Here is a 23,856-nt window from a genome sequence, read left to right as displayed (position 1 = left end):
TTTCAAACAAAAGACTTTCAGTGGAATCAAGAAAAAAAGTTAAAACACCACATGTGAGCTTATGCAACTGGAAAATGAGTTGCAGTTCCCATTTCAATCCACCGCTTTCCATATTTGTCGTCTGTCTAATGCTTCCTGGAATCCAACTGCTCGAGTCAGACCGCATCAGACACATCTCAGAGAAAGATCGTCAAATTAAGAGAAAAAACAGCTCTTTATAAGGCATTGAAAAGAAATTGAAAAGCAAAGCAAACAATATTATGCAGATGTCACCTTAGAGGCCACTGTTTTGAAACATGTTTCCCACAAAAGCATGTGATGGGAAATAAAATGCACTTTCCTTTGTATTTGTTTTTTTTTTGTGTTTTTCTGTGTTATTTATTCAAGAAAAAAGTGATCGCCCCATTCGCCCGATTCTGCTTAAAAAGGCGCTTCTTTCTTTTCTTTTAAAACGATGATTACAAAAAATACTGCTTGAAACGCTCGTCCCTTTTCAAAGGAAAGAGAGCAGTTCTGTTTTGGCAGGTTTGCACAACTTGACATCTGGAAAGAACTTGTCACTGCTTTTTGCAAAAGTCTATTCAAATCTTTTAGTTTCCGCCATCGTCCTGAACCCCCTCCTCTCGCTTCAGTGTTTTCATTGAAGCCAAAGACTCTTCCCCCATCCCTACCGCTTGTCGGATGGCCATAAAGCTATACACGCGTGGTGGAGTGGGAGTGTGGCAGGCCGGTGGAGTTGAAGCCAGCTGTGAAGGTGTTGTATGGATGTAGGTTGGGCATGCCCACCAGCGAGTTGGGGATCATGGTTATGGTGTTGGGCGTCATGAGTGGGATATCGTCAGGTGAACGCCGCAGAGTCAGCGTGTAGTCGGGAAGCGAAGCGAGCCGTAAGGGGTCTCCGGGCGGCCCTGCGTCGCACTCATGGTGCCTCTGGTTGACCTGCAGGGACATTTATTTTTTTATCAGCATGTTTCCAGCAGAAAATGTACAGAAAATGCATTTGAAGCAAATTGACTTGTTCTGACAAATTATGCTACATAAGACCAAACACGTTTTTTAGGTCTGAAAACCTTCTTTTTTTGGGTGACTTTTAAAAAAGGGCAGCGCATTGCGTTTTTTTATGTTGCTAGGCAACCACCAAATCTGCTGTCCTGACTTCTGTCAGTCTAATCAAAGGACTATAGCGCGAGCGGTCTAAAATCTTTGGTTTTTGCTGTTAAGTAAACTGTCAGATTAGCAAAACCTTAAAAAATACAGACAGACACCAAAATTTCTCCTCCATCATTGCAGTCTCTGGACTTTCTAAGCAACTGTAAACTTTCATCACCACAATGGAAGGCCTGCCTCTCCATTCATTCGATTGGACAATGGAAAAAAAATGTGAATGATGTCAGGCGCTTTTCTGCTCAGAGTTGCTTTTTTTCAACTTTACGGTGCAGCATCAAATCTGCGCTCAGCACCGCTGGCAACGCTACAACGCCACTGCTTTGGGGCGTGTCAAATTTAGGGCAGAGCACACCTCTGAAAACTACATTTATACCCTGTTTGCATGTCTTCTTCTTCTTTTAACGGCGATTGGTTGTTGCCTGGCGTTTTTCGCTCTATATTTGCCTAAAATCGAGGGATGCTCAAACTTTTTGACGCTCTCTGCCTCTCTCAACGCTTTCTCTGAGCCGCTTTCAATCCCATAATGCACCGCGTGAAGCTCACTGCGCATTTTAGCTCAACTTCCAAAGAAATGAATTGAAAACGCCCGCTACGTGCCAGTGGAAACGCAACGTCAGGCGCTCAGAACGCTCCCGCAAAAACACGAGGCGCAGCAGGCGGCTAAAACGAGAGGCGGCTGGGGTGCATAAACTGCATGCAAAATGCTCACTGCCAATAGAAAACAATGAAAAAAGGCGCCTCTCACTGCAGAAAACACGTTCTGTCTGATCAGGGCCTAAAACTACATAAAAGCAGATGGGCTGCATGAGGATGCAAATTTACTCTCTGACAGCAGTTTATGACATAAAAAATACAGCATTTCCTTGGTTACCAATGTCAGCAAATCAGTCCTGCGCTTATAAATACTACTTTAATATGCATTATGCGTGGTGCGTCTGGTTGACCTGCAGGGACATGATCTCCTCTTCAGGGGCATGCCGGTTCACGTCGTTGGCGGTGGTGGCTCGTGGAGAGCTGGGCTGCGGGTGCTGCTCCTGTCGGCGCTTATCCTTGCGGTAGTACAGAGCGGCGAACGCCAGAACGTTGAGGAACAGCAGCGAAGCTCCCACTGCGATGGTTACGCTCAGCTCGGTGGAGTAATCCCGTGGGTTCTCCACCACCAGAGGGCCTGGCTCCTCTTCTCCATTCCACTGCTCCTTCCCGCTCTCGCTGTTGTAGGCCGGAGACATTGGAGGCCGCTTGGTGTTGAACGGCCAGGCTTTGCCGTTGGGACGTTTGGTGGACAGGGAGTTCTGGGTCGTCTCGGGTGGTGGCACTTTGGTGGTGGTGGAGGTGTAGTGGAACATGTCGTGAAGGTTATACAGATGAGGGACCAGGTGCTTCCAGAAGGCCACTTTAGTGGCGCGGTAGTGATCACGGACTCGAGGCTTGAGGCCGATATGCAGGTACAGCTGGTCTTGCGGGTTGTATTTGGACCAGGCTACCTCTTCGAAGCGATTGGCCTTAGTGTGGATGAACTTGGTGTCCTGAGGCACTGGTTTGTTGGGATCTCTGCAAAACAGATAGAAGATGAATAAATAAACTAAACTGAGAAGGTTTTTCATGTAAAGTGTCATTGCTAGAGTTCAAGCAATACTTCACCCAAAAATGAAAATTCTATCAGCATTTATGCACCATTCATTTGTTCCCAAACCTGTGCGATTTTCTTTTCTTTTTTTTTGTGGAATGCAAAATAAGTTGTTTTGCTGAACATTTATGCTGCTCTTTTTCAGTGAAAGCATACAGTGATGTGATTCAAGATATGACTTTCTCACCATTTTTTTTTAATACAAAATTTAAATGAAAAAGTGCCATTTTATTATTCTTCAGAAAAAATAATGCATACTTCTTTGTGAAATTTAAATATGTGAAATGTCAAATAACAAAAACAAAGTGAAATTTTAAAACAAAAGTCCCAAAAAGATAAATAAATAAATAAATAAATCTCTTCATATAAACTAAGACTTTGCCTGTGCTCTTTCTCTCTCTCTCTTTTAAAGAAATATCAGCATGTTTCCAGCAGAAAATGCACCTTGTACAGAAAAAAGCATTTGAAGCAAATTGACTTAGTTATAGTTATATGTAGCATAATTTGTCAGAACAAGTCAATTTGCTTCAAATGCATATATATATATATATATACCTGTATAAAGGCAGACAGGCTGCATGAGGATTCAAAATTCTGACAGCAGGAGGCACTTATGACATGCATGACAAATACAGCATTTCCTTGGTTCCTTGGCTCTTATAAGTACTACTTTCATGTGCATTAAACAGAGAGAAGATGAAAAGAAAATACCATCTACATGTTTCTAAAGACAGTCAGTTCCCCTCAGAGATGCATTCACATAAACCCCCGCCCCCAATTATTTACTTCATTTTTGATTAGTAATATGCATTGCTAAGAACTTCATTTGAACAACTTTAAAGGAGATTTTCTCAATATTTAGATTTTTTTGCACCATCAGATTCCAGATTTTCAAATAGTTGTATCTCAGCCAAATATTGTCCTATCCTAACAAACCATACATTAATGGAAAACTTATTTATTCTCCTTTCAGGTGATTTATAAAGCTCAATTTCGAAAAATGGACCCTTATGACTGGTTTTGTGGTCCAGGGTCACTAATGAGTCTGAAGGACTTGATTAGCTGGATCAGGTGCATTTAAGGTTGATGCTAAACTCTGCAGGGCGGTGGCCCTCCAGGAACTGTGTTTGACACCCCGCTCATACAGCTTTGGAATGATATGAGGGTGAGAAAAAGATAGCAGAATTTTTATCACAACTATCCTTGTTAAGCTGTTGGTTAAAAGGATACTCCACCCCAAAATGAAAATTTTGTCATTAATCACTTACGTCCATGTAGTTCCAAACCCGTAAAAGCTTTGTTCGACCTCAGAACACAATTTAAGATATTTTGGATGGCTGTGGGAGGCTTGTGACTGTCCCATTGACTGCCAAGTAAATTGCACTGTCGAGGTCCATAAAAGTATAAAAAACATAATCAAAATAGTCCATCTGCCATCAGTGGTTCAATCTGAATTTAATACAGCGACGAGAATACTTTTTGTACGCAAAGAAAATAAAAATAATGACATTTATTCAACAATTCATCTCTGACACAGAGAGACAGAGAGGAGATAAATTGTTGAAGAAATGTCATTATTTTTATTTTCTTTGCGTACAAAAAGTATTCTCGCTGCTTCATAAAATTCTGATTGCACCACTGATGGCAGATGGACTATTTTGATGATGCTTTTCATACTTTTATGGACCTTGTCAGTGTAATTTACTTGGCAGCCAATGGGACAGTCACAAGCCTCCCGGTTTTCATCCAAAATATCTTAAATTGTGTTCCGAGGATAAACAAAGTTTTTACAGGTTTGGAACGACATGGGGGTAAGTGAATATTGACAAAAGTTTCATTTTGGGGTGGAGTATACCTTTAAATTCACCAGTGTTGTGCAATCCTCAACCTCAGGATACTGTAAGGCAGGGGTGTCTAATCCTGTTCCTGGAGGGCCACAATCCAGCAGAGTTTATCTCCGATCGTAATCAAGTTTGGGATTACTACAAACTTCCAGGGACGTGTCTCTGCGCAGATTGGAGCTAAACTCAACAAGACATTGGTCCCCCAGAAGAAGGATTGGACACTGACTCTTTCAGAACAACTGGATTAAGACATCTGCTAAATGACAATTTACTATTATCATGATCATACTTCATACAATCTCCAGCAGGAAAATAAACACACTTCTTTATTCTTTTCAGTAAATCAATACCTTTCGTCTTGGTCAGGCTAAGCATGCATAAAGACACAAACAGCTCGCATCCTTTCGCATATCAACCCCTGGAGTTTGCACTAATCAACAAAATAATTTTGCGTCCACTGACGTTCCTCCTCACCACTGCACTACTATCTGTCTTGTTTCACCTTCTTGTATAAAGCTGCCTGGCATTTCTTCCAAATCATCATTTTCTATTTCTCCCCTGTGTGACATTACGTTACAGCTCATATCTCTAAGCACCTCTGCCTGCTGGGCTTCACGCATCCTCGGCTCATTCTCTATAAAAAAGAGATGGGCCAGAGGCTTTTAAAGTGAAACACAAATGAATAAATCAACAGCCGAGATGTGCTTCAGGATGCAACTTGTTTTTGATAAAACAACAGCAGTGCATCCATTCCGTTAATTGCTTTGGGAAAGCAGTGCAGATTGCATTAACAGCGAGTGTGCTGATAGAAAGTGGACGATATTAATCTAAACACTAAAGGGGGGAAGCTGGCCATGGGCCCTCGTGTGTGTGTGTGTGTGTGTAGTATTACTCTTTAGCCTCCAGGGGTCACTGTTTCTCCAACTGATATTACAAACTCACAGAAGGTGTCCAATCTCCAAGGTACTATGGACTTATCGTCTGTATGAACATATGGCATCCAAATAATCACACATCTACTTGTTGTCTTTTAGCTCCACTAGTGACTATCCTAAACTTTTAAGAGCTCTTAAAAAATTGGGCAATAAATACTACATAAAAAATGATTTTATCAGAAGTCATTTTTTGAATGACTGTCAATGAAGGAATATGTTTTTTCCTGCCACATGATGATTCAACAAACGGGAGCTAACAGGGACATGCTAACCAGCTAAACCTTGACCCCTCATCTGTGATAAAATACTGCTAGATGAGACAATGCACCAATGTTTCAGACTCGATCTAATGAAGAGACATCCCATGAACTTAACGGTCACAGATATCAGATGAAAAATAGCCTCTTTGGCTAATTCTGGCACATTTACAGCCATGCATTGCTCCTGTAAACAAATGAACTAAACTAAACTAAATCACTAGTGTGCCCTCGAGCGAGTCGTTCAATTCCAAACTGAAGGGACAGTCGTTGTCGCCAATGTTTTGGAATTGACAGTGGATGAAAAGTGACAACAAGTCAAGATGGCAGCTGTTTGTCTGTTTGCCAAGATTTTTTAAGCTAAGTACCACCTTTGCATATATGTGGAAAGAGTCCTATCAGAAAATGCACAAACACCACAATAATAACATTCAGAAAGAATGACACTGTAGGTCCATGTGTTATTATATAATTCAATTCAACCGCATTAATATTAATATATTTTAGAATTTGATGATAGCTCTTACCATCTGTCTAGAACTGCTGTGTCAAAGTAGTTACTTTATCGAATCATGTTTGAAAAGTTGTGTTTGCCCTCATGAAATCGAGCATCTTGATGCCGCTCACACACTTAGGGTAAACAAAATAATGTCTGGAATTTTTTTGTTGATCGCCTCTCTCGTGCTGTATTAAATTGTGGTGTGAGCACCAACTGAAATTCCGGTGCAGCTTCACATCATACATTGCAGAAGATGCAAAAAGCTATATAAAAATTATATAGATCATTATAGATCAAATTATATTCTTTTGATCTATTGTGTGTTGTAAATTCGTAGAGTCGTGTCATCTACAACAGTACACTCTTAAAAATAAAGGCGCTTAAAAGGTTCTTCAAGCGATGCCATAGAAGAACCATTTTTGGTTCCACAAAGAACCATTCAGTCAAAGGTTCTTTTAAAGAACCATCTCTTTCTTACCTTTTTATAATCTGACGAACCTTCTTTTGCCATAAAGAACTGAATTAAATGTTCTTCAGATGTTAAAGGGATAGTTCACCCAAAAATTTTTATTTGATGTTTATCTGCTTACCCCCAGGACATCCAAGATATAGGTGACTTTGCTTCTTCAGCAGAACACAAACAAAGATTTTTAACTGAAACCGTTGCAGTCTGTCAGTCATATAATGGCAGTCAATGGGCACCACAGTTTTGAGAGTAAAAAAAACATACACAAATTCAACCAAATTAAACCCTGAGGCTTGTGACGATACATTGAGGTCTTTAGACACGAAATGATCGGTCTGTGCAAGAAACTGAACAGTATTTATATCATGTTTTTACCTCTGATCCACCACAATGTCCAACTGTCCTGATTGCGTTCACAACATCCGGCGCGTGATGCGCCTTCTTCTTGCTTTACGGTGAATTGCAGACTTATAAGTGCATTACCGCCGCTTATCTCTCAAATGGACCATTGACACTGCTAATTGAGATTGTAGATAGAGTGTCAATGGTCCATTTGAATGTGAACGCACTCAGGACAGTTGGACATTGCGGTGGATCAGAGGTAAAAAACAATAGAAAGAATGTTCAGTTTCTTGCACAGACCAATCGTTTCGTGTCTAAAGACCTCAATGAATCGTAACGAGCCGCAGGGTTTAATTTGGTTTTGTTTGTGTATGTTTTTTTGACTCTCAAAGCCGTGGAGCCCATTGACTGCCATTAAATGACTGACAGACTGCAACGGTTTGAGTTAAAAATCTTTGTTTGTGTTCTACTGAAGAAACCTATATCTTGAATGCCCTGGGGGTAAGCAGATAAACATCAAATTTTCATTTTTGGGTGAACTATTCCTTTTAAAGGTTCTTTATGGAACCATTTAGAAGTTTCTTCTATGGCATAGTGAAGCACCTTTATTTTTAAGAGTCATTGGTCTATGCTGAGACACCTGTGCAGAAAATCAAGTGTATCTGAAAGTAAAAATAAAAGAGCTAGACAAATTTAAGACAAATAACATGCTTTTATGTTTTTTTTGTGTGCTTTTTCTCTTGTCTGTGCCTCTGCAAGCAGAGAAGTAAATGGAAATAGGTTGAATGTCAGCTCAGAAGCCGATAAATACCCAGTTTTATTAGGCTGGTAATGATCCCCAATGAATATTGGCATCCGGACCATGATGACTTTGTAGCTGAATATCAGTAATTAAGTTTCAAAGAAGCAGGCAGCAGAGGTAAGGTCATATTGATCTGCCATGGTGCAACATGCCAGAGAACAGGACATCAATGAAGCCGCAGCGGCGCAGCATATATATGAATTCTTGCTGCGTGGTGTGCGAGTGGCAGTCGGTGTACCTGGGGCTTTCTCGCTTAATAGGAACGCTCTCATAATGGTCAATCGACTTGCATGACACAGCATATTTGTGTTTGCGGCTGGGTCAGTTGTGATGTTTTAGATGTGTCTTCAGAGGCTTTTGATCTGCACTGATGACATACTTTGTGTGGGCGTTTCACACGTGAGGGTTTAGCTCGAGATTAATGTGTTGATGTAAATGAAGATGAATAGTATCTGTAGTGTTACCGGACAGCACAAGTACTAATGATCACACTTAAGGTTAGGGATATTTCTAAAAAAAATTTTTTGTATTAAATGTAATTGGTTTTAGCGTGTAACCCTTACAGCACCATTTGTGATATGCACATGAATGCAATCTCAAATAATGAGCAATCTAAAAAAAAAAACAACATTTCAAAAACATAAACTGACAGCTTAGAAATGTGATTTCCAACATTAGGGACAAACTCCAAAAGAATACTGGAAAACAGAAGATTAGCCAAAACGTCTGTGGATTGTGTGTTGTTTCCTCACAAAAGCAGTTCATTTACAGTATTGAAGACACTTCTTCATTGACATTAAAAAAGGCCTCTTGTTTAAGGTTTCTTGTCTCCTTGCCAGTGTACTGCGGCGTTATGCTTCTTTTTGTTAACCTTGAAGGGGAGGGGCTCCGATATAAGGCAGTCTGAGTCATTCAATGTTTGTGAAGTCTCATTTTTCCTGCAGTTATGCCTGTTCTTACTGAGCTCATGTTTTGGTTATCTTACTGATCTCTTGCATATTTTGTCTGTCATTTTGGATTTGTTAGCCTCATTTATTGGACCAGTGTTATTTTATTATCATTGAGATACTATTATAGTTTTTTATTAATATTTAGAATTTGTTTTCATTTTCATTAGAATTTGTTTTCATTTCTTGTTTACATTTTTGTTAAATTATTATTATTATTTCAGATAGTTGCCACGGCAACATTTTTCAATTTTATTTAGTTTAACTTGATGTATTAAAACTATTATTATTAATATTTATAATAAAAATAATAATAACGATAGTAATAAACTTAAAAAAAGTTAAACATTTTATTTTAGTTAACTATAATAACCCTGATTGAATATTTGGATTTTGACCATGACATATTGTATAGTATATAATAATTAGTGCTGGCAAATGATTAATCGCGATTAATCGCATCCAAAATAAAAGTTTTTGTTTACATAATATATGTGTGTGTACTGTGTATATTTATTATGTATATATAAATACACACACATACAGTATATATTTTGAAAATATTTACATGTATTTGCATGGATATATTTATATTTATATAATTTATAATATATATATATATATATATATATATATATATATATATATATATATATAAATATTTAATGTACAAATATTTTTCTTAAATATATACATGCATGTGTGTGTATTTATATATACAAAATAAATATACACAGTACACACACATATATTATGTAAACAAAAACTTTTATTTTGGATGCGATTAATCGCGATTAATCATTTGACAGCACTAATACTAGTTGTATAATAAACTGCAAGTCCACCGTCTTTGTCACAGTAGGCAACCATACCTATGTCAATAATGTATAATAAGTGTTTTCCTCCCCGGTGGCCGAGATGGTGCCCCATTCATCCCACTAACCCACAATCTGGGCAGCGTATGTGCAAACGGAGAATTAGCTGACGGTGTTCTGTCAGGTCGCCCACTCAAATCAGCTCCTAAACCGCTCAAATATTTCTACGGTTCAGGCCACTTGGGCTTGCCCAGTGAAGCAGTACTTCAGCCTCTATCAGCGCCACTCATTCAGATCTCAGGCCCTGAGAGGAAACTACTCCACGAACATTGAGATTCTGAAACTAGGTTGGACTTCCTAAACACCATCCTAACATCAAAGGGAGAGGTCTGTCTGAAGATATTTTTGTGAAAGGATCCGATCTTAGCAGTGCGATATTCTAGTTTCCTACTAACAAATTAGGACTGGAAAAAATTCCACTGTTAGTGAGGATTTATTTATATATATATTTTTATTTAATTCATTAATTTATTTTACTATTTTTAATTAGTGGTGTTTGTTAAGGCTAATTGTTCGTACTTTTAAACCCCTTAGTATTAAATTATTGTGCACTTTTTTTTATCAACCTGAATGATACCTTAAATCAAGTTTTGGTGTGCTAGCAGAATAAATCTAATAAATATGTCAAGGTGAAAACGAGTCAGAGTTAATTTGACGGGGCTGCATTGGTTATTCATCAGTCTAATTTGCAGCGCTTTGATGGCTGTGGACATAGAGACACCAAATCCAATGGGGCATCATAAAAGCCTCTGTTTCCACTGTGTCTTACCGTGCTTTGGCCAGGGTCACTTATTTAAACGAAAACTCAATCTTCAACTGAATAGCACTGAGTATAACTCAAGGTAGTGTATGCACTTTTAATTTGAAAGATTTGGAGTTATTTATAAATACAGGAGATAGTGTGCACTGCTTCATGTGGTTTTTCATCTTACAAGGTCCACACACAGATGGCTTTGCTTTTGAAAGATGCAGTGTTACATTTAGAGTTTTTCTTATCTCTCTTTGCCGTTCTCAAGGTCAGCAGATAGAATATATAACATAAAACAGCATGACAGAGAGAGAGGTTGCTCTCAAAGAACCTTGCTGTTCAGGCCATAAAGTTAAAAACCGCTGTTGCTTAAAGTTCAGGGAGTCAGTGGCTGGTTAATGATTAATTCCACACTACTTCCTCAATTCCTCACAGAACAAGAAAAAAGATAATTAGTGGTGTTTGATAAGGCTACTATTACTCATACTTAGGGTTAGGAATGTGAATGGATGACTATATTTAGAGCAAAAGCATGATTGTGAGTATGAAATTGCTATTATATTGATTTTTTTTTTAATCACTTTAACAAAGTTAATATTGAGGAATAATTAACATCTTAGACCTGTCTACTTTTGCTCCACGCTGAAAAGGCGTGGACACGGTTATTTTTGCACCTGACCTTATTGAATATGCATTTTTAGAAGTTCCCCTTTGAGGTGCAAAATGTGTGGGAGGAAAGTATTCAAATGAATCACGCAACATGTTACTAATGTTTGCGCTCGTCAAAATACTGGTATTTGCGTGATTATTTAACGCCCCCAAAAAAGCATGTCTTAAACTATTTTGCGCTTGAAATGGCTGCACTTATTGTTGCTAGAGGAGGCACCGCAGAGAACAGAGAAACAGAAGAACACCTATTTTATCCGAAAATAGGTTTATCAAAAATTCTTGGAACTCTTCGTGTTTTGGCCTCCTGTTCTTTTCAACATACTGTGGCTTCTTTATTTCTTTATTTGCGACCACGCTAATTTGGGCTGCGCTTGGTATATTGTGTTGGTCGATATATAAATGAGATGTTGTGTCTGTGTTCTTTAATGTGGCGGTTTTCAGTAAATCACCCACAGAAATTTCCACTCCCATCGGCGCTGTTTTGGAATTGCTCTCTCTCGCTAATTTGCCCTGTTTGGTAAAACTGGCCCTAAGTATTAATTCTGTAAAATGTACTCTTGGAAGGCAGTAACTAACCCTAGTAAACATCCAGGATACCTGAGCAACTGCGTAGCAGCACACTAAAATGTATTCAGAAACTGTCATCCAACCCCAGCATTGTAATGGTGACTTTTACATGGGCAATCAACACTTTTTAAAGTGTTTATTTGTTTATAAAATTAGGCTCAAATATATAATGCACAAAAAAGATGTAGAAATGTATCAGAACATCTCTACATCACTGTCAGGGAGATTTTCCATCAGTAAGCCTAAAAGAAGGCAATGGTTTTGAAGTAATACAGGTAGCTGCAGGACGCGGGCCCCTGTGCACTCTTCATTATGACTGCTATTGATCAGATGGATGAGGTGAGTGATGGTCAACATGTGTCCTGACTCCTGTCCGGCGCTGATCAGCTCTTCTCAGATGATGCTTCAACTCATTACATTCAACATGCAGTGCACCCTCTTCATCATGAGCATCCAGGGATCCTTCCTTACCTTCTCCAAACCAAATCTGCATATTGACAAGATGTTTCCTACATTTACCAAGTGCTGATTTAATTGAGAAGACTGCTACACAATCCCTTTTTTTTCGTGATTGGACTCGCTGAGGTCTAGGAACGACAAAAGAAGCGGATGCGGGAAGCAGTTTAGCTCAAAGACAGAGAAAGAGATAGACTTGGCCTTGGGTGCAGGGTCAACTGATGTTCAAGAGACTGTTTGGGTGTACCGCTCATTAAGATGCAGCTTTGAAATTATTATTTTTGTTTACACAATCAAGAGGCAGATACGACAAGACAGTGTGAGTTAATGAGCATCTGCTTGCCATTCAGATAAAGTCGAGGCAACAGAATTTCAATAAGACAGACGTCAATACAGATGCATTGACAAAATGCAGGTTGTGTCAAATCATTGAGCGATTACGGTCAAGCTGGCACGAGCGCAGCTAAGTCTTATTTATTAATCGAGGCTTATTGATTATTGATTAATCATGTTTTATTCTTTTAGTGGAATTGCCAATATGTTGGCAAGGGACAGTTTCATGAAAAAACATGGGCTTTTCAAACAGAAATATATTTTAGATTCATCCCAGCAGGCCTCAGCATTTCTGAGAGTGCTTGTGTTCTTGTTACAAGAACGCATGAAGGGAGATGCAGAGAAAATAGGAGGACAAAAGGAAAAGCACAACAGTATTCTGCTCAGCAACGTCTCGGGCTCAGCACAGCATGGGCTGTTTGACTGGAGGCTGAATGACACAGTAGAAGAATATAGAGGAAACAGCCCCTGTCCATCAAATGCTAGCGCTACGATCTCTATAGAAATGCAGACGGCAGCATTTGAGGTCCATTTGTAGCCTGAACAAAGGCGATATGCGCCGACAATTCAGTTATCAATGTGAAGAAGGTTCTTGGATGCTTTTGTTTTTCTGCAGGACTAATGGCCACTGGTTAACACTTGATAAATTAATTAGGGTGCTAATGCATTACACGTTTAATGTTAATCATCAGCTAAAAAAAAAAAAAAACTGTCCAAAAACCCCTTTGAGATTTGAATTCAATTTAACGGTTCTACACTTGGCAGCATTTTACCACTATTCTTCCATTCATTTCAGAGATGAATGATTTTTAATAATTGTTCCCAAAGACAGATAAAATGTCTATTTGACTTTTCTTCAAAAAGACTTGTTAGGAGTAAGAAATATGTAATAACGCCTAAAGTCATTTTTAATTTGTTTTATACAGATTCAACACATTATGAGAGCTGTCAGACCTACCACCTTGTTATTAAACTCTCTTCAAATAGAAGACATTTATGCTTTTTAATAATGTGGCAAAAAAGTGGCTGTACAAAGTTTTTCTCAGGATCTATGGATACAAGTCATTATTATTAATTTAAAAATGTTTTATATTACCTAATAATTCTGTTAATAATTATATAACATTTTAAGATCTTTCACACTTTCGGCTGCACGTATTAGGGGTAACCACAGCAAATAATCCACGTATTTATTTGTCAGGGTTTTTGCCAAAAACATATCATTTTAACATAATACATAACTTTAAATAAATGTGTTTTAATATTTGCATAATATAATATAATATAAACTAGCCTCATACTCAAGCTTGGCATCCAATAAGGAAACATTGTTACTTTGTCACTTCACTTAGCCTAGTTTTTTGTCAAACATGCCTTTCTACCTAGATTTCACAGTTAATGGATGTTTTCATGCTGTATTCCAACTGCAGGGGGAAAACATTGCTTGTAAGCACCATGAAGCGGAAAGAAGAATCTCGCTTTAGGGAATGATACGTACTGTTGACAAGTGGCACAAGCTTAATATAACGCTCACCTATTCGACTCCAGGTTCCATATTTATGTATGTATTTGGCTCGGGTACAAGTGTCCAGTTTAGAGCGATGCTAGGGAGTGCTATCTAGGTCATCACATGGAGAAGCTATAAGCACACTTCACATGCTGTAGTGCACATTTGTGGCTGTATCCCAGCATGCATCAGAACTAAACCGGAGAGTTTGCTGGTTATGATGGAAGTGACGATTTGTGTGGTTTATGTGATTGAGAGGTTCATTATCCTGGCATCTAATCCTTCGCTCTGTACAAGCCGACTGCTAAGCAGTATCCTATATAATCCGCTCCTCACAATAGAGCCACACAAATGGAGCAACTCTATGGGCAGTAACATCAGAAACTTAGTAGTGCTTAAAATGGATTCTATAATGCCAGTTCAATTGGAAGCCATTAGATGAATGACTGCAAGAGGATACAGTGACTTTCATGTAATAAATAATCTTGCGTATTTCTGAAAGAATGCTTTTAAAATGGCAGATAGGATGCAGCAGGGGTCGAGGCTACTGTGAGTGATTATTTTATGAACTGTGTGTTTTTAAAGCTAGGTAGGACATGGTTTTGTGCCTTTGCGTCAAAATATGTTCAAGACATTGGAAATAAGCTTTGAGGCCATCAATTTAATTCAAACTTAATAGATATACACATTTACAATTTATAATCTTAGTGTTATGACAAAACAGACCACAAATATTGATGACTCATCTTGCAGGTTTGTATTTTTTGTCCAATAAAATGTTCTCTATAATGAGAATGTCCTCTAAATTGAATATATCATCAAGCGATCGAAAGTAGCAAGTCATGGTTGGTGTGTCATGCTTTATTTCCTTTCCCAACCATCAAGTGGTTGTGAATGCATCTTTACTGTTTTCATCCATGGCATAAACTATTGGCTGTTTTTAAAAAAAAGAAATAAGCCCTTCAGTGCGTCGCTCCATTGATGTATGGTTTGTTATGATCGGACAATATTTGGCCGAGATACAACTATTTGAAAATCTGGAATCTGAGGGTGCAAAAAAAAAAATCTAAATATTGAGAAAATCGCCTTTAAAGTTGTACAAATGAAGTTCTTAGCAATGCATATTACTAATCAAAAATACATTTTTTATATATTTACAGTAGGAAATTGACAAAATATCTTTATGGAACATGATCTTTACTTAATATCCTAATGATTTTTAGCTTAAAAGAAAAATCAATAATTTTGACCCAAACAATGTATTTTTGGCTATTGCTACAAATATACCCCAGCGACTTAAGACTGCTTTTGTGCTCCAGGGTCACAAATGAGGATTGATTACAATCGATTAATTTATATAGTCAACCCAGAGCAGATAGGAAATACATCAAAACCCACTCACCAAACAATTAAATTTTTATTTTTTTTATTTTTTCTGAGAAACTGCGAAAATCCAGCAGTCTAACTGAGAAAATGATTACCCTGTGGTGGGAAAATCAGTGTTTAGCGTACAAATGCCCCATGCCCTTGAGCTTATTTGACATTTTCTGGACAGATGTTGTTCTGGAAAGTTCTCTGATATGCTTGCAGAATGTTGACTTGAGTATTCAGTGTAAAAAAAATTGCCTGCGGTACTCACGCATTAGCATTTCCACTCTGTGTATGTTATTTTTTGGCTACACCTAGTGTGCACTTAACAGTTAAAGAATGATTTATAAATGTCAAGGGGTGTCATTTTTATTGTGACTGGTAAAAGTGGAGAAGCAGCAGCATGACCAATCAATTTTTCTCAGTAAGAGCAGTTGTCAAATTAGATTTGTGTTGTAAGAGCTGATTACAAGCACTCCTCATACAGATCTATAATGCTTTGTGCTCTGGGCAGGACTGAGCAGGAAGGAGAAGGGGGAGCGAGGGAGGAGGCGCTGTTGAGTATGCGGTCACCTGGGACGGCAGTGATCAACTGAAGAGAGGGGTTTTGATCAATATTGCTGAGGGGCAGAAATGCGATAAGTTCCACTGATAATTGTCTCTGCACGGGGTCTCAAGTCCCACTCATACTGTATGCTGTGTTCTTCAACAGATTTTACTCACGGATAACAAAAAACAGACTACCCACCATACATGTACTTTCTATTGCACACTAGTGGTGCTTTTATCCAAAGCGACTTACAAATGAGGACAATGTAAGCAATCAAAACCAACAAAAGAGCAATGATACGCAAGTGATGTAGCTCAGTTAGCTTTTTTTTTTTTTTTAAATGTACTGCTCATTCTGATTTACTGGCTGGTATTTCACATTTTGGTATTATCAGCGATGATAATCGTACACACTTGCTACCTGCTCATAGTGTCAGTTCTCTACTAACAACCTTGTCAGTAAATGATCTGGACATTCGTTCATTCGTTCGTTCGGTTATTTGTTTATTTATATATTTATTTTCTGATTCCTCTGAATTTTAAGTGAAAATGGTATACAATAAACCTATTGACAGAGGTGTCATGCATTGTATTATCACCTCATAGAAAAGAGCAGCTATAGTAAAGAAAAAATCGTATGTATTTGAGCTATATGAATGTGAGTAGATGATGACAGAATTTTGTATTGTAATGATCTGGAGGAGGTGTAAATTTATTCAACTAACCAAATTTAGAAAAGTAATTCCTGCCAATTTAAATGGCCATGACACTTTTAAAGGGAACCTATTATGCTTTTTTATTTTATTTTATTTTATTTGACCTTTCCTTTAGTGTGTAAAATAGCTGTTTGCACATGTAAATGATCCGCAAAGTTGCAAAACACAAAATCCACACCAAAGGGAGTTTCATCTCTCAAACAGAAAATATTAACACTTTAGAATAATGATCCATCAATAATAGGTAACCATGCAGGACAATTGAGTAGTACAACCTTAAGCTAACCAATCAGTAAGTAGCGAATTTAAGACTGAGATTGTTCCATATTAGGTAATCAATAATTACTGTATGAGATTAAACTCATTAAGAAATATTAAAGGTGTGCTATGCAGGATTTTCGCACACAGTCCAACCAGCAGCAGCATCATATAGGACAAAGATGAATGATGATGTGCATTGCAAATATTTTTTTAAATATTGTGTTTATCATGCATGAATGACATTTTTTTATTTGTATATGAATGAACAGTTATGCTAATAATTAGATTACTGGCTGTAATTTGCAAGTGAGTTTCGCCATCTTCAGTCTAGCTTGCTAAAAAACAATAATTATATGTCATCATAGACATGTAATTACAACGACTAGTAATATTTTGAGTTACAGATATCAGTAAATAAGACAATAGCAACATTAAGATGCATATTGTTCTGAACAAGAGAAAATTATTGTTTATATTCATATCTTAAAGAGATGCAATCCACCATGGGCTGTTCTGTAACTAACAGTTCAATAACTTTTGCATAAAATTAATATCATATTTGTGTTGATGTTGATTTTTAGAAAACAGCACTTTTGCTTATCTTCTTATCTCTCTCTCTAAATATAAACTAGTGCTGTCAAACGATTAATCGCGATTAATCGCATCCAAAATAAAAGATTTTGTTTACATAATGTGTGTGTGCTGTGTATTTATTATGTATATATAAATACACACACATATGCATGTATATATTTCAGAAAAATACATTGTTTATATATTAAATATATTTAAATAGAATATTAATTATATGAATATAAAATTATACATGTAAATATTTCAAAATATATACTGTATGTCTGTGTGTTTATATACACACACACACACACACACACACACACACACACACACACACACACAAATATATTATGTAAACAAAAACTTTTGTTTTGGAGGCGATTAATCGTGATTACAGTTTTATTTTCTTCCAGGCCCCAGTCTAGCCTAATGATAAGCTAGAATTCCACACAAGCATCCTTTATGAAAGAAAATAAGCAAAGATTGTTCAATTAAAAATCAGTTGCCATCGTGCATCACACAATCATATAATGGAATATGCCCCAGACTTTGTATGTTGTAAGTTAGGCACTTACCCAGTTTTGGCAAAGTTTGTCCAGTAGGTCATGACAACAGCACTGAGCATGACATCATTTTTGGAGAAGTTGCAGGGGAAGAGGTCAGTCGGGCCAATCATGGGAATACCAAAGACGTAGGGCACCTCATCTCCGTGGGCCGCATCTGACCAAGCGGGCTTCATTAGGCTCTGGCAGTGGTGATAGAAGGCGTAGAAGTACGTTGGCGACCCATAGCGGGCGTGAAGATCTGCCGTCACCACCGAGGGCTCCACCCACTGATGATCAGTGAAAAGCGCCACTAGAGTCTTACGGCGTGTCTCAGGGTTGTCTCTATCTGCCCAGTCCGTGTACATGAACTTAATGGTTTCTCGTAGCGTATCCTTTCCCTCTGGGTAACCATAAAGACTGTCCACAAAGTCAGAGACCGAGAAGTCGAAATCATTGCCTGAGACGCCATCTTCAGAGTCCACAACATTCTCCACAAAGCGCAGCCCCTCGCCCTGGTTGACACCCAGCATGATGTCATAGTTGAGGAACTCGCCCTGCTCCATCAGGATCTCAGGGTCGTCGGGAATGACATCGCCGTCAATGACTGGGCCAAAGGCCACGTGGTATCTCGCTGGCTGGATGTCTTGTTCCACCAGCTCACGAGCGCTCTTCTTTCTCAGGCAGTCTACCATGTCTAGTGTGTCCAGCACATTACAGCCCACTTTCTCTGCCAGCAGCCTTGTGTACTTAACCGGCTGGTAGTTGACGGCCCAGCTGGACAATGCTGAGCCACTCTGGATTATGGCACGATGAAACAGTCCTGCAGCAAGAGGAGACAAAATAAATGCATTTTAAACAATGCTTAACATCAGGAATATTTGAATATAAAGCAGGATTGGGAGTTTAATGTTTTCAGCATAGTTTGATTAAAGGAATAATTATATTCTGGGCCTTATTTATTGTGATGTAGTGTTATCATGAAAATATGAAAATTCATGTCTTAATGCACCATATAATATGAAAAAAGCTCTAGATGGACAAATTAACCACTTTCTTTGCATTTTAAATTAGCTTTCGCTAACGTAGCTAATCACTTAGTTTGTGTCCGAATATGACAACTTCCATACCGTGTTATTGTGAGAAAACAGTATGGCAAAAAAAGTGTCCAAATTCATAGTAGGTGAAAAGTACTCAGATGATCTACAGTACGACTTGTGGTGAGATCCTGGAGTGTGCATTCAGTGGATACTTTACTATTCCATGAGCCCATGTAAGAGGAGCCTTGAATGGCAATGAAGCAACAAAACTGATGCTGGTATGTCACTTGAAAGTGACAACATAACGGATGTAGTGCATCCGAATTTCATTCATACTACCCATATTCACACTATAGAATATTTTTTAATGGTCAAAGCAAATGTAGTAGCTACTCAGTATGAGATTGTACACAAAACATTAGCCTACAACCTTAGCTTAGTGCTACCAGCTTTGCCTGATAGCTAACTGATTACTTTGCTGAAACCAGCCTAAGCTGATTTGCTGGTCTTTCAGTTGGGAAGAGTGGGGTAAGTTGACCCACCCCCTGTATCTTGGGAACTGTACACTTTTACTGTCATATGACCATGTATTTTGGATCCACTGATAATTTCGGCCAGACTGTGAAAAAGAGAAACTGAGGACTGAAAAAGAGGACTGGAAGGCACCCATTTACTTTAAAAACTGTTTTTGTCAAAGTAAAATTGTAGCATACTGTAGCAAATGTAATGGCTGTTACATCAAAACAAATGTATCCAGGTCTAAAAATATTTATGATGCATATTGGTGATTTTGCAACATATAAAACCATGCAAATCATTTAGCTAAATATTAGCCTGAATTAATAAGCCAGCTAGTTTCTTTTTTTTTCTTTTCCCAAAATGGCAGCTATGGGTTAAATTGAGCCAGCATTTGTACTTAATGCACCTTAAAGCATCAAGGTTAAGTTAAATCCCTAAAGTATACACTTTACAGTATTACAGTTTATATAAAAATAAAAAAAAAAACATATTTAAAGTTTTTTAAATGTGATATGCAACTAGTTTAGTTTATCATATATATATGATAAACCAAGAATATTTTGACTAAAATGTTTATTAGTTTCAGTGACATTTATTCCTTAATTTTAATTAAGATTTTATTTAATTTTACCCAACAATCTCTCTGTTTAGTCTGTTTTTGGGAAGGTAACAACTTTGCATACAACAAATGCAAATGACTTCATTTTGTTGGTTTTATGTTAAGTTATAGCTTTAAGAAAATAAATATTTGTAAAAGTAAATTTGATTATTAAGTTAGTTCTAAGAAAAGGTAAATTGTTTTTAAAATTTAACATCTACCAATAAAATCATCCCCTTCTGTCCAAAAGCAAAGTAGGCTACTGCAAACAGAATGTACAAAAGAACAACTGGAAAGGCTGTTTTGATTAGCTAGAACAAGATACCCTGATATACTCTTGGTTGGGCATCAACAAGCTACCTCTTAGTGACCCTAAGGGGGACTGAACCTTTCACAACCACGAAACAAACATTAAACACACATGTGGCTGCTGTGTATCATTGACCACTGACTTTTCACAACCAAATCAAACAGCATTAGTTTTTATTCTCTTCAGTGTCAGTGAAATCACTCTCTATTCCACTATGCAGTATTCACTATAAGAAATTAATGAATGAGCTTGTGAACCGGCTGTGTATATAGCACACCATGCAGTATTCACTATAAAGAATGAGTGAGGGATTGGAGCAAACGAGCAAATGTCTGCCCACCAATTAGATTTATTTTCCCTCTGTTATATTCATGGTTAACATTTTATGGTGAAATAACTTTTAATGAGCTTTGCTGTTTACATAGGGTCTGTTCTTGGAGTCAAAAACAGCTAAACAGAGCCAAACTAAATAAAACACAATTCTTGAGAATGCATTTAAACTTGATGCTGCACTTTAAAATGCAATGCTCATGGAGTAAGACACACAAAAAAACAGCAACACAAGGTATCATATAACTCAATCATACATAGACCAATAATAATAATAAAATGTATGCAGGTTGAAGCATGTATTTTGTATGAATGGATCCAAAACTCTACATTTTGTTTAAACAAATTGAATTGTTGTGGATTGTAGGCCGATGATGTGGAAATTATGTGGAAATAAAAACAATATACTAAATTGTAAGGACACATTTTCTCTTTTTTACATATCTGCCACAATAATGTCTTTTTCTAGCAAATATTGATACATGCATCTGTGAATAATTTCACAGTGCCATATAATTAAAACAATACAATTTAATTTAATTTATTGACAACCTATTATAAAGTCACATTCAAAAAAGATGGGAAGCCTTCTGTTATTATTTGAAGATGGTGAACAATTAGAGAGTGTGAGCCTTTAATTAAAATACTTTAATAACCAGCAAAACCCATTCAGGTCTAAATATTTTCTCAGTTTGTTTGCATTGATCTCACATAATCACGGCTGCCAAAGCAACACAGAACACAGAATATGATTAAACCTAATCATTGCACAAACATGGGCACAGATGGCCAAGGGCCGAGGAATGCAACATAATTTCATCCACTTCGCTGAAACGTTCACAGCTATAATCTACACCCACATTTGTGTGGAGATGTGTATCTGAATGTGCTGGGATCCAGGACTCCAGGACTTTTTAACATGCACATGTCATCACTCGAACCTTTCAACACATCCCCTGCTCTCTACAGCTTAGATCACCGATAAGAACATGCAAACGGAATCTAATTCTTCAACTACACTTTCACTCCTACTCCTTCTTTATCAACAACAAAGAAGCCTGGGCTCAGCAGTGCGTAGGTAGCACAATGTACCACACATCCCAGCAGCAAGAACTGTTTTGGCCTCCCTCTCACCTTAATGACCACTCAATATTACTATTACCACCCCTCTGCAGCGTACACAGCTAGAGACTTAGAAATACCCAAGTGAGCTAGCATATGCATGCTGTTCAATAATTACGAATGCCTCGTAAATGTTTGTGAGGCTTAGAATCGCAGAGTCTAAAAAAGTAATTTTTCTCCTTTGTGCTCGAACCGGGCTTGTTTTTCTTGGAGACTCCCTGCTTCATCCTCCTTTGGGCACTTTCTTACCTGACTGCACAATTGATTTGCAGTGAGGCTTTTCTTTGTTGGCCCACTGCACACTAAGGAAATTTACCCACTACTTAGGTTTCCTAATTTCCCCAAAGATAACATTCTGGAGGCCAAGCGATGAAGAGAATCTGAGGCAGTTGGAATATCCAGGACTCGCATCTTGCAGATGGGCAGGCTGTGATATTTCCAATCCAAGTAATCTGCGTAACCTTTCATTTTTGCAATTGCTCTTCTGTTGAAGCGGTTGGGGGAATGTGTTGGTGGTGTGCTGTCAGTGCTGGAAGACTGTTAACACCTGACACGTGTATTTGTGTGCGCGTCTGCGTTGGAGGCTGAGAATAGCTGAGCTCTTCGCTCCGCTGCAGGCGCTCAGGACAGGACAGTGGCCAGACTCCCAGGGCGAGGGAGCAGATGTCAAGGATATCGACTCTCTCTCCAAAGCATTCACAGGGTGGCTGCAGGATGAAAGATGGCCACCTGGGGCTCGGGAAGCCAAGGCTTTATCTGTTCCCTTCCTCTCGTTCCAATGGCCCAGCTTTTCTGAGCTCTAAATGCGCAGTAAATTGCTAGGCAGAAATATTTAAATTCATGTATTTGATTATTTGATTACAGTTTATGCTGATTCATGTCTACTGAGAAATTCTACTATTGGTACACAATTTCTGAAGTCTCACAAATACTTTCATCATAGCTAACACAATGAAAACATGATGTAAATAAAATACTCGCTGAGCAGTTTAAACTCTGTCATTGATTATAACGGGAGTTTCTGGAAAAATTCTGAAATCAAATCACAGATAGACTTGAGCTGATATTGAATTGACTGCTCCAGCGATTATGGGGAGAACAATCTTGATCGCTTTCTGTATATAAAATAATCATAATATAGAGAAATTAATATAGAGTATTAATGCGACAAAGAACACCATAAAACATCTGTACGTAAGCCCTTACGTATTACACCTATTATAGGTCATGATGCTCATGAAATGCATTTTGCACTTAGATTTTTATATTATGTTTCTCAAGGTTAGTTTATAAAGTTTGCAAGGTTTTTTTTCTATCGTTTTTCGTTCTATCGTTTGTTCGTTCCATCTGTCAATCTATCCATTGTTACATCTGATTCTCAGTTTCATGACCCTTTTAAAATTAGGATTTGAATCCATTATTACATCAAGATATTGAAATCAGAATGTCAACATTCGAAGAATGAACTTTAGTTTAAGAAAAGAACATCTCTTCAATGTTCAAGCTAAGGCACAATGCTCCAGCCGCTGTGAAATCCCTTCCATTGCCGCTGCTAATAGCTATGCTAACAGCAGCACCAATAATGCTCTGTATGCTTGCCTTATAAATTACACATTTTGGAATGCAACTACAATGCAACAACAAGTTTGCATAGCTAAAAGCATCTGCATTCATGTATGCTAAGAGTTTCAAACCTTACTAGTCATCACAGATGCACCACATCATCTCAACATGACAGAATGCTAGTTTATTCATGGCTAGTATTCATGCTCACCACACAGATCACATAATCATTGAACTTTATATTACCCCTCCTTTTGCGCACCCTCTGATCAGCCAGATGGTGCAAAGCTAAAAAGAGCAAACCATATCTGACGTTTGATT

The 23,856-nt window shown here is 37.9% G+C and overlaps 1 protein-coding gene across 1 annotated transcript in view; it reads right to left on the bottom strand.

Moving 5' to 3' along the window:
• Positions 1–369: 369 nt before the first annotated feature.
• The window catches only part of nlgn3a (neuroligin 3a), a 180,992-nt gene continuing 157,505 nt past the window's right edge, over positions 370–23,856 (bottom strand). The window contains exons 5-7 of the mRNA XM_079390521.1: positions 18,087–18,876; positions 2,112–2,718; positions 370–939 (exon numbers count right to left, since the gene is read on the bottom strand). Coding sequence (XP_079246647.1) covers positions 694–939; positions 2,112–2,718; positions 18,087–18,876 — 1,643 coding nt within the window. The 3' untranslated portion in view covers positions 370–693. The remainder of the gene's footprint in view (positions 940–2,111; positions 2,719–18,086; positions 18,877–23,856) is intronic.

This window comes from Barbus barbus (assembly GCF_936440315.1).
Source record: "Barbus barbus genome assembly, chromosome: 33".
Classification (NCBI taxonomy): domain Eukaryota; kingdom Metazoa; phylum Chordata; class Actinopteri; order Cypriniformes; family Cyprinidae; genus Barbus; species Barbus barbus.
The sequence above is the reverse complement of the archived record's forward strand: the minus strand, read 5'-3'. Positions and strand labels throughout refer to the sequence as shown.